This window comes from Chaetura pelagica, unplaced genomic scaffold (genome assembly GCF_000747805.2).
Source record: "Chaetura pelagica isolate M959 unplaced genomic scaffold, ChaPel_1.0 scaffold275, whole genome shotgun sequence".
Classification (NCBI taxonomy): Eukaryota; Metazoa; Chordata; class Aves; order Apodiformes; family Apodidae; genus Chaetura; species Chaetura pelagica.
This window is the reverse complement of record NW_009953486.1, coordinates 9463164-9475170: the sequence shown is the minus strand read 5'-3', so window position 1 is coordinate 9475170 and position 12007 is coordinate 9463164. Positions and strand designations below refer to the sequence as shown.

The window sequence follows — 12007 nt, the reverse complement described above, 5'->3', positions numbered from 1 at the left end:
GTGTCCTCAAGGACAGAGCCCTCTGGTATAAGTCATGGTCCCACTCACTAACCATTGTGTGTGGTAGAACTAATTGATGAGGGAGTCTAATATGCTGGGCTGACTGGTTGTTAGAGGCTCATGTGGAAAGGATTATAGGATGTGATGCCTGCTGGAGACCAGACTTGATGACCCGTGTGTTTCCTCTTAGTCTTGTGATCATGTTAAATGAAGGATCAAATTAAGCCAGGATTGAATTAAGTGGGAGGCATTTGAATGGGTGAAAACATAATTTTTGGTGAAGGGGACATCTGCACATGGAACAATTCCAGGAGCAATGTGCTGTTTTCATGTGACGTGATACAGTGGTTTTGGAATACTGAGAAATAGGTGGCATTCATTTCCAGCAACAACCTAGTGAAACAAACATACAGCACCCAATTAAAGGCTATCTCCAAGGAAGTAGCACAGTGATCAGGAATGTCTACAGACTCCTTTCTTAGGGTTTGATAAGAACTTGATACAAAGTTGGAATTTTTTTCCTTTATTTTAGAATGTTTGATATCTCTCCTGCTGTCTAGAGAAGGGGAGAGGAGCAAATTGCACTATGGCTACCCCGTAAGTGCAGGCAGCCATAACCTTCTCTTTTGACTAGCCATCTATTTCACAAAACCTGTAGGGGATGCAGGGATTTTTGCAACCTCTGTCTCCATCATGGCCAGAATTCACTAGTAGTCTCAACACTTACAGGGTTGTCAGGAAGAGCCTGGCAAATAAAGCAATCACATAAGTCTTCCTTGAGAAACCAGGCAAAAAAATCAGATATCTGATTTACACAGCAGCTGCTGAGAGCTGCTGTCTGTGCTCACAAGGCATTGTCTAATTTCAAGATGATCCTGGGATGATTTGTGGAGTCCAAGAATCATGCTCTGGCTGGCCAGCCAGCTGCCAGGCTCTCACTGGAGGAATCCATCCCTTGCCTGGACATTGCATCGCCCTGAGACTGCCTGTTCTCATCCAACATAATGACTGCTCATTGTCAGAGCTCACAATGCCACACTTGGGAAGGGAGTCTGAAATGCCAAACCCATCTTCTAGGGCTTGACTAGGAGTGGCTCAGGATTAACAAGCTACTGCTCAGACCCTACAAGTGGCTTGAGCTTACATGTTTTCCTGTTGATGGGGCAAAGTAGCAGAGTAGATGGTAGCAGTTGTGTTTTAGTCTCTTCTGCTCATTTTGTCTCCCTGACTGCTCTCTTTTTCAGTTTTTAACTCGGGTAACTAATATTCACAGCTCTGGAATAAATATCTCTCCTGTTTTTCCAGCCATGTCACTGAGAGTCGTTTCAGTCCTTTGAAATATATTCTAAAGTAATTAGATAAAGGTGGCTGAGCCTTCAGCAATTTGGGAAGAATATCAGTCATTTTAGCCCCATAATGTGTTGCTAATGTGGTGGCCTCTTTTAAGCTCAACTTGCAGCCTGGAAAAACCGTTTCCCTTGCTGTCTCTCCCTCCCCCATTTCCTGTTAGAAGTAAACAAATGCTGTATTTTAGGTTGCAGCTTAAAAATTGGCAGAGTTACTGTTGGTTTAATTTCATTGTGGAATACTGTCAGATTGTTGGGAAGACCTTTTGCTAAGTCCTGTTTCTGAGGGTTTATAGATCTTAAGGCTTTATAGATTACTCCCAGGGTTTAATTTTGGAGATGATGCAACTTCTAAAAATATGTAGTAAATCTGAAGTGTGTTGTTTTTTTCCAAGAGCACAGAATCAACAGCAGTATTTCTTATATTGATTTTTGTGCAGTAAAATGCTTCTTAAAAAATCCCCAGGTGTTGACTGTCTGCCACCCCATTGGGACTTTGAGTGTTTCTTGCAACTAGCTGGAGATGTGGGCTGCATGCAGAATCCTTCACAAGGGTCACTGGTACCTCACGTGTGTTCAGGAATGTGATCTAGACCAAAAAGATGCTGGAGAGGAATGTTAGATATTGCAGGCACAGCTTTGGGGTTGCAGCAGCCTCTTTTTCCCTTGTGTGTCGAAGTCTTCCCTGGCAGCAATCTCACTTTGTGCTGCAGTCTTGCAGATAAGCTAAAATGTGATCTCAGCATTCACTGAAAGCTCCAGACTTTCTTAAAAATTACTAGGTTTTGAGCCTGATTTGGAGGCACAGGAGTGCATCCCCACAGCAAAGGGAGTGATCAGCAAACTCTTGACACGTTTCCCTGCAGTGAAGGGGAGTTAAATATTTGGCATCACTTTCCAGCCTATTTGTGGTATATACATAGGAAGGGCTCTTCCTGGCTAGGAATAGCTAAAGGCTGGAAGGGATGTTCCAAAGCAGAGTCCCTCTGTGGGTAGGAGAGAAATACAGATACTCTATTTCCCATATGAGTTGAGTGCCAGAATACGAGATTTAATAAAAACACTTGCCTCTTTCACTTCAAACAGCAGCATCTCCCCAGGAGTCTACACACCACTGGGGTGTCTCAGCACAGGGTTTCCTGCAGGAGGCCTTTTCCCCTTCCTGCCCTGCATCTCTCAGACCTGTCTCTTCAGTTTGCAATTGCTTTGTTTTAATGGTTATATTCCAATGGAAACTTTTTTCCAAAATGTTTATGGTGAAAGGCAAGCAGTTGTGCTGCTCTGTTTCCTTGTTGCTGTACCTTTCTGTGGTAAAAATAGTGTCCTTTAAGGTAGATACTGTGGCCTCTTTCTGGCTTCAATTCCTGTTTACCATTTTCTTTGAAAATCAAACCTTTCTTTGTAGGTAAAGTCATGAAGCTGAGCACCAAAGCAGAAGAAGTTGCCACATTCTTTGCAAAAATGCTTGATCATGAGTACACTACAAAGGAGATCTTCAGGAAAAACTTTTTCAAAGACTGGAGAAAGGTATGCACATAGTGTTGGGCTGCAGGGACTGCAGGTGTGGCCTGTGTCCCCTCAGCACTGGGCAGTGGAAAGAGCTACTGTTCCATGCATAGGGAAGTCAGCTTGAGACAACTAAAAGCTGCCTCAGATGGTAGCAGTGAAGTCTCCAGTTTATCCCATAGTTGCTCACAGAGAGCAGACCACTGTAAGGCCAGCACTCTGTGTGCTCTGCTTGTCCTTCTGGCTTTGACCTTAGCTGGGGTGAGCTACATGTGGAAGAGTTTGGGGGGGGGTTATTATGAGAACCTATCTGTTGTTCCTGGGGTGGACTGAGCTCTACTATGCATGAAAACTTACTGTGTATGAAAACTTCAAGTGCTGCTTTCTTTCTGCAAGGAAATGACCTCTGAAGAGAAGAGCACTATCACCAGCCTCAGCAAGTGTGACTTCACCCACATGAGCCAGTATTTCAAAGCTCAGTCAGAAGCTAGGAAACAGATGTCCAAGGAGGAGAAACAGGTACCAGAGGGATTTCTAGGAGGTTTCTTGATCCTTAGCTGGCTTGTTAAACATCTTTGTGTAATCCTCTGCCTGCTTTGCCATTTGTAAGTCAGCATTTACTCTCTTTCAAATTATTATTTCTGTGTAACTGTAGGAATCTTTCCTGTGCAGCTCAGGTGAGGCAGAGCACTGTGTTTACAGCTGAATCTTCATTCTGAGTTTAAATGGCATTGATAGGGGTAAGGTTCCCTCATCCTGCTTAGGGAAATAAAGAGAATCAGAGGTGCCGTGGACATGAGAGCTTTGGTCCCTGGCAAGTAATGAGCAGTGGATACTCTGTTGATAATAGATTTTCATTTTAGAAGCTTCTTGGATTTGGAGAGCAAAATAGTGGATGGTGGAAGGGATGCAGCAATAATATTAGCAAATAAAATAAGAGAACAAATCTTAAATGTCAGGTAATTCAGGATTGGGGTTTTTTGGGGGGCAAAGGGAAGAAAGAAAGAACTATTTTCCAGGAGCACAACTACAATGGCTTGTGGGGAGAGAATTAAATAGTTTTTAGATGACTGAGACTTACTGCAATAGAAGTTGGAAACTTGCCCCAAGTTTTCAGTTGTTTGTTTGCAGTGCCACAGTAATTGTCCTTTGAGGGGCCTGGTAGCTTGTGGCTTCTGTGGTCAGAGGGATCCCACCAAAATAGACAGCCCATGTCTTCCTGCTGTGTCCATTTGATAAACATGGGTGAGCCCTTCTCAGTTCCTGTCTATGGTAGCTCTTGTAATGGAGCAGAAGTGGCTTTTTCTGTTAGTTTCTTCTTAGCTGGCTCACCAGTGCTGTCTGTGGGTCAGATGTTTTATACTGAGCTGCAATGTTTTAACTTTTATTTCTATATAATTGGAGTTCAAGCACAGAAGTATGCAGTGAAATCTCAGCACATTTTTACTGAGAAGACTGTTCTACTTAGGAGACCATTTGCTGACAGAGGCTTGACATCTGGCAGACGGGAGACATTCCTTCCTGCTTTCTGATGCAGAGTTCAAACACAGAAGTCTGAGTTTTTATACATAAACAACAAGATATAAAGTCTGGTGGATGTCAAATGCTGAATATAGACTATAAAGCAGAAGAATTGTGCTGTGGCTGCCCTTGTAGCTGTGGTATGTAGATAGAGGTAAATGTTGTTGCAGCAAAACTGTAGGTGTCTTCACCAGCCCTAATCTGTTTCCCTCAAGGACAAGTTTTAAAAGAGTTTTTGCACATTCTGCTTTGTGCTGTTTGTTTATGAATGCTTTTCTGGACAGGGTGCTGCTCTGTGCATTGATCCAGCACTGAGTATGATGTGAATTTGGTTTTGAGTCGGGTCTTCAGCATTCGTGTGGTGCAGATATCAAAATTTTTCCAGTCTTGGCATTTAGAGGTGTGTGTGGTGCAGGGAATAGCATGTCATCTTTGCTTTTGGCTTTTTCCAGAAAATCAAAGAGGAGAACGAGAGGCTATTGAAGGAATATGGTTACTGTGTGATGGACAACCACAAGGAGAGGATTGCCAACTTTAAGATTGAACCCCCAGGTCTCTTCCGAGGTCGTGGGAACCATCCCAAAATGGGCATGTTGAAGAGACGCATCATGCCAGAAGACATCATCATCAACTGCAGCAAGTGAGCCCTGGATGCTTCACACTTGGCTTTGCTTTCTAGATAGGGTGGCTCCTTTTTTTAAATCCTGTATGGGTTGATTTACAAGCATGTAAAAATACACATGCTGCTTATCTTGTTCTTATATGGAGGAGAAACTGAGGCATACAGGCAAAGACTGAGCAAAGCTGTCATGGGTTTCATGAAGAACTTTGTCACATGTTCTTCCTCGTCCCTACCTCCTACATCTCCTTAAGCAGTTTTTCCTGCTAATATTGCCAGACATTAATTTTCTTCTGGGCCTGTTGCCCTGCTTTGTCCTCCTTGATGTTGGAGGCTAAGGTTTGGTGGGCTTCTCTTGTGTGTTGTCCTGATAAGTGTCCACACTATTGCAGTGTCCACATATCAGAGCTGGTCCTAACAACGAATGTTCCCACTACAGTGTCATTCTTCAGCAGGTCCATATTGATAGCAGTTACAATTCTAATCTTTGACTGTTCACTTTGACACACTTTCTTTTTTGCCTGTGAAAATACATGGCTGTGTTGCCTCCGTTTCTTTCCCTGTGTTTTCTTTGTGTGATTATATTAATTACTTCCACAATTTTGATGCTGTGAAAGTTTCTTTAAATAGTTTTTATCTGCTGTTTTGTAATTCTATGCAGGGATTCCAAGATCCCTGCCCCTCCACCAGGACACAAATGGAAGGAGGTCCGGCATGATAACAAGGTTACCTGGCTGGTGTCATGGACTGAGAACATCCAAGGCTCTATCAAATACATCATGCTGAACCCCAGCTCAAGAATTAAGGTAAAGATCTAGTATAAAAAAATAATCTTACTGGTCATGCTTCCAAGAAGCAAATGTAGCTGTTTGCTAGGAGAGGTAGGAAGTCAAGCTGTCTTGCTGTTTCATCCTACACTGATTGGAAAGCAGAAGAAATTTTCAGTGTTTCAGTTCCCCTGAAAATGGAGGTCTACAAAAGCTGCACAGGAGAGCAGATGAAATCTGGAAAATTCTATTGAACAGCATCATATTGTCATTCCTAGTAGGAATTCTTTGTGTATACATGAAAGGAAGCAGTTTCTTCAATAACAGACTTGCCCTGGTGGATATTTTACCTGCTTTTGGCCCTAACTCCCCTGACCATGCAATGAAGTTCTAACCATGAGTTGCTAATTAGTCAATTGTAAAATTAAAAAGATGGCCAGGTTAAGGAGCTTGTGCCTGAAGGAAAACAAAACCTGCTGTGAAAGCAAAATACCAATCAATGGATCAATTCCATAAGCAATGATAAACCTGTTGAACCATAAGTAACTTTCAGTTTTGAGGGTAGGATTTAAGTTCTTCTCATTAAGTCTATTTTGAAGAGATCTTTTTCATGGATCGGAAACAAGGGGTTGGTCCTACAAGTACAGGGGAAAAATCTCTGTTCCTTGTGAATTCATGGCCTCTTTTTTGCCATGGCTTGCATATATAATAATGATGATGAGCTGTTGATGTTGCTTTTACATTTTATGGGTGTTTAATTACACAGCTGAGAGAACATAAGTGTCATCTGATTAAAGCAGAGGAAACCATTTGTATGTTGAGAAGCATGAAAGACATAGTATCTTTTGTGTCTTTATGGTTGCTTCCCTAGAAGTGTTTAATATCATGGAAATCTGAATGACCTGCAGCTGTGTGGCAGCACAGTTTGAAGCCAAGCTGTTCAGCAGCAAAATCTCCTTGCTTTTGTACACGGAGACCATTTGCAGCACACAGACTTACAAGGCCTTGAGATGCAGATTAGAACCAGTCCTCTGCCTGCTTTCTGCTGCTGACTCTCTTCCAACCTTGTCTGCAGGGTGAGAAGGACTGGCAGAAGTATGAGACAGCTCGGAGGTTGAAGAAGTGTGTAGATAAAATCCGAAACCAGTATCGGGAAGACTGGAAATCCAAAGAGATGAAAGTGCGGCAGAGGGCTGTGGCACTGTACTTCATTGACAAAGTAAGGCTCCTCTCACCTTTCCTGTCCTGCTGGGAATACTTACGAATGCCTTGTGCCTGATCTTAAGGCACAATTCAGCTCAGTTACTAAGGTATCCTGAGACTTCCTGGTGGGCAGGCTTCCGTCGCCTTTTCCTTCCCATTACCTGGAATCCAGAGCGATGAACTATTGTACTGAACGTGGCTATTTCAGGCAGCATTGTTTTAGTTCAGGCAAAATTCACAGCCTGGTTCCATAATTGCCCAGTTGAATTACTGGGAAGTTTGTGTGGGGGCCTTTTGTCTCCAGCTGTTTCAGTTTTCCTGCTGGGAATTTCTGCTGGTTTGTCACCTCTTTAGTTTGAGGTCGCAGTCATGATGTTTCATAAGTATGCTAATTTTTTCACCACAGCATAAAGAAAACTGCTGTTGTATTGATCCATTTAAAGCTACATCAAACCAGTTCCTAGCCTTTTGATTATTTATTCATCCCAAAGTGTCCTATATGGTATTTAAAGTGTATTTATTTAGTCTGCAGTGAAGAGGTAGGATAATAGATGATCAGCTGAACTTTTATCAGGTTGAATTCACATGGAAGTAAGTTTGATTTTTAAAAATTATCAAACATTTTGGAATGGATTTCCACTGAAGTATCCTGGTAGTCTGATAGATTTGTGGTTTTAGTGTAGGGCTATTTAAACCAGATTTAAAGAGACTTAAGGTTGTTTTTATTAGAATTTTGTGTCAATTTTATCCACTCAAATGCTTTTTATCCCTTTTTCTTCTCTTACGGACACTGCTGATTCAAGGCCAGTGTCTGAAAGCTTCCAGCATCTGTATATTACTGGGGTGGTTTGAAATGCTTACCTCTCTTTTTTGATACAAATGTAGCTTGCCCTGAGAGCTGGTAATGAAAAAGAAGAAGGAGAGACAGCTGACACCGTGGGCTGCTGCTCTCTGAGAGTAGAACATATCAAGCTGCATCCTGAACTGGACGGCCAGGAATACGTGGTTGAGTTCGACTTCCTCGGGAAAGACTCCATCCGATACTACAACAAAGTCCCTGTTGAGAAGAGGGTGAGGCACCTCCACAATTACCTACACAGATGGAATCGCAGGACAATGTGGTCAACAGAGTTTTGGTGGCAATTACGGGGTGGTTTGTCAGTGATCAGATAACTAGCCAGAAAATAAGTCGGTTAATGTTCTTCCCTTTTTATTGGCAATGCCATGGAAGATAAGGCAGCTGGTGGTATGACATAATCCAGCCCAGGAGATGTTTAAACATCTTAATGTCTTCCCTGTGGTGTCTGTGTCAAGACTTGGCTTAACTAACAGCTGTGCTAGATGAGTTTCTTGAGCCTCGTTCTGGTCAGCAGAGTTGGTTTTGTCACCTGTAGATAATAGAGTTCTAGGCCCACATGATAAGAAATACCATAAAAGGTTCCTAAACACAGTTCTGGATGACACTGTTGAAGTAGCAGCTTGACTGTGGCTGTCAGGATAGTAGCTTCCCTGTGGGTTTGTTCATGTTGGAGTTGAGCCCTTACTGAGGTAGGTCTTGATTTTGGGTGCTCCAGACCAAACAGAGTAGGTTCACTGGCACTTCTGGCCTGTAAGGCTGAATATCTACCAATCAAAACCCCTTTCCTAGGCAGTGTAAATTCCTTTATTTTTCTGTTACCAACTAATTTCAGATTTGCTGGGCTCTCAGTCTCATTCCAGAATAAATCCCCATCCAGCAGTGTGAACCTGATGAGCACTATCCAAAAATACTTCTGGTTTTGTGGGTGTAACAGCTTTGCATCTGGCCCACAGCTCTGCAGTCTGCACTGCAGTATCTGTTAGATACTGCATGTATAACACTGTGGTATTTGTAACAACAATCAGCAGAAAATGTTTGCCTCTTGGGGAACAAAATAACTGGAAAAAAGCCAAACAAAACAACAAAAAACAAACTGTGGCTGTTACAGAAATGAGCATGTGCTGAAATTCTTATTTCCTTGGAAAACATTTTTCTTGTTTAAATGTATTGGTGATGGTATCTCTTGGTGTCTCTTCTTCAGTGCTTACAGTGGGGAATATATTATTGTGGAACTAGGAATCTTTGTGTAGCAGATGTCTGTAGAAGAACTTGTGTTGTTGGGAACTGGGGAGTTGGAGCACACAGAGCTGACGTTTGTGGTCTCTGTATAATCAAAGATGCTTTGATTATTCTCTCTACCCCAATGAGACTTGCATGAAACATTTAATGTAGCAATGGGAAGGGTTAGGTTTTGGCAGCTTCACTCCATGGGAAGTGGCTCAGGGGTCTCTTTGGCTGGAGTAATGATGGAGAGTAAGGGAAAGGTGGTAGCTCTGGTGTCTCTGTTAGGCAGTTAAGCCAGAGCAGAATTGGGTCTCCTGCAATCTTGATCTAAAGGATGAGGATAAAGGGCACTGGATGCTCAGAACTTCTGTTGCTGAGGAGGAACCTTCAACACGAGGGTAGTATTGAGAGATGGGTCTTTGCCTGCCTGGAAGTAACATCCAGCATCATCACTGTTGCCTGAAAACAGTTGAAGTGGCTCCCTGGCAGTGTTGCTCCTTACGTATTACTGCTCCCCAGTGCTGTCTGATCTGTGTGCCTGAAGTTACTGTGTTTTTTTTCCTGCAGGTGTTTAAGAATCTTCAGCTGTTCATGGAGAACAAGCAGCCTGAGGATGACCTCTTTGACCGCCTCAATGTAAGCACCTAAGTTAATGGTGAGGGGTTGGTGGTAGGGAACCACAAACAGGCTCACTCTGCACAAGGCAGCAGCAGCTCTTCTGTTCCAGAAGTGGATTCAGTGGCAGTTTTCTTCCAGAGCTGGTTTGAGTGGCCTAAAAACAGCAAGAGACTGTGTCAATCCAGTGTCACTGTGCCCACAGGTTCCTGAAGCAATGGGCTGTGGTGCTGGAGCCTGGCTGGCTCTGACCTGGGGAGGCTTCTTCAAATTTCAGAGATGATGATCATGTGAGGTGACAGATTTTCAGGTGCCATCCCCAGCTGCACATTTGGCTCTGTGGGAGCACTGTGGTGGTTCAGGCATCTTCCCTGGAATGAAACGGGCACATTCTACCTGTGGGGAACCAAATCCTGCACACTGAATGAAATTTATTTAACCACTTGTGGTACTTGATACCAATGTAATACTTGTTGGTTCTTTGTTCACTTCTTCTGCGGTTTGAATACTGCTGTGGTCATTCTGTTGTGGTCAGGTCTGGGTACACCAGGCTTCAGCCATGAGCTGCATGTCTTTGTCAGCAATGTGTACAGAGATGTCACAGATGCTGTGGTCAACTCTAGTGCTAACTGTCATCTCCTTTCTGCTATCTTAGACCAGTATCTTAAATAAACACCTTCAAGACCTTATGGAGGGACTGACAGCCAAGGTATTCCGTACTTACAATGCCTCCATCACGCTACAGCAGCAGCTCAAGGAGCTCACTAATCGTAAGTCATGTCCTTGAAACTCATGAGGGGAACAGATCTTGCCTTTCAGCACAGACCTGGCTTCCTTGGCTTAGCCACAAGTCTTGTATCTGCACACCACTTCCTTGTTACAGCTGAGGTCTGACCAAAAAATCTGCTGCCACTCAATCTTTTGGGGTAGTGGAGAAGCCCAGCACTGGGGCAGGACAGAGCTGACTTGAGAGAACACCAAGGTGTGCCTGCTAGTTCATGTCTGTCCTTCACCAAATCTCTCATTTGCTTTCTGTTAATTGTAAAAAGCTATAGGTGGCAGGCAAGGCAGCTGCATCTGTGACAGCCCCGTGTTTCTTGGCTGCTTGTTCACAACCTCTCTGTCCAGCACTGGTAGCTTGTACTTTAACAACTTCACAAAGTGGGCACGTTGGACCTGTGTCTTGAGCAGCATGGTCCTGCTGTCCTCTGCTCTGAGCATGGATGTGCTTCCCTGGCTTCAGTGCCAAACACTGTCTGTGTTACTATCGAAGAAACTGTCCCAGAAAGCATTAGGGCCCAGGGTGGAAGAAACCAGGCTCTTCCAACTTTAATAGAAGTGCAGTGTTGAGACTGGCTGATCAGAGGGGAAGGCCAGCTCTGCAGTGCCTGAGAGCTTGCAGGGTTGGTGGGACCCCGACTGGGACTGCACAGCCCTGGAGAACCCATGTGTTCACCTCTTTCTTGTGCTTTGCAGCGGACGACAACATCCCTGCGAAGATCCTTTCCTACAACCGTGCCAACAGGGCAGTTGCCATTTTGTGTAACCACCAGAGGGCTCCGCCGAAGACCTTTGAGAAGTCCATGATGAACCTGCAGAGCAAGGTACCCCCAGTCTTGCCCAGATCCTGGGCTGGGGCAGAGCTGCACGTGCTGCATCTCAGGAGTCATGTTTCCTTTCACTTGGGGTGAAAAGGGAACCAAGTCGGCTTTTGCCTGTCAGGAGTTGGTTAGTGCTGCATCAGAGATGGGCCTGCTTGGAGAGGAGGACTCCAGAGGCAGAGTAGTGAGCTGAAAGGGTCACTTTTCAGTCTGAGTCACCTTTTACTTGTAAAGACCAAGACCAGACCCTTGTTATCTGCCCTTTGTCCCATAGCTGTGTGTTCTGCTGCTATTGAAATTTGGGAGCAGCAGTCTCTACCTCTGATTTGTGTCCCCTAAAGAACCCAGAGTGGGTATCCACTCCTGTCGTGTGAGTCCCTGGCCACTGTCAGTGCAGGCTGTGTACGTGGTACATTACGCCCCTCTGACTTGACCTCTTCCTTTGCAGATTGTTTCTGATGAATGCCATGAGGTCCAAAGGGGTTAGGTCTGTTCCTGGTCTGGCTTTAGAATAACCTTCACAATAAGAATTTCTGGTTTGGCACTGCAGTGTCTCCTGCTTCTGTAACACCTAACATGGCTGCCTTCACCCTAGATCTTAGAGCTTGGGGATGTTTAAGGGGAATGGTCCAACAGGGGCTGCAAAATGCTAAATCTCCCTGAATCCTAAACTTCCTGGAGAAGAACTGCCTGAAGCCTTAACAGCTTTCAGCCTGTAGGATTTGAGGCAAGAACTGATTCCTGCT

The 12007-nt window shown here is 44.1% G+C and overlaps 1 protein-coding gene across 1 annotated transcript in view; it reads left to right on the top strand.

The window, feature by feature from the left end:
- Positions 1 to 12007, top strand: part of TOP1 (topoisomerase (DNA) I) — a gene marked incomplete at its 5' end in the record, with an annotated part of 37706 nt that overhangs the window by 22355 nt on the left and 3344 nt on the right. The window contains 9 exons of the mRNA XM_009998798.1: positions 2752 to 2873; positions 3249 to 3371; positions 4826 to 5013; positions 5654 to 5798; positions 6835 to 6978; positions 7848 to 8033; positions 9613 to 9681; positions 10316 to 10430; positions 11137 to 11264. Coding sequence (XP_009997100.1) covers positions 2752 to 2873; positions 3249 to 3371; positions 4826 to 5013; positions 5654 to 5798; positions 6835 to 6978; positions 7848 to 8033; positions 9613 to 9681; positions 10316 to 10430; positions 11137 to 11264 — 1220 coding nt within the window. The remainder of the gene's footprint in view (positions 1 to 2751; positions 2874 to 3248; positions 3372 to 4825; positions 5014 to 5653; positions 5799 to 6834; positions 6979 to 7847; positions 8034 to 9612; positions 9682 to 10315; positions 10431 to 11136; positions 11265 to 12007) is intronic.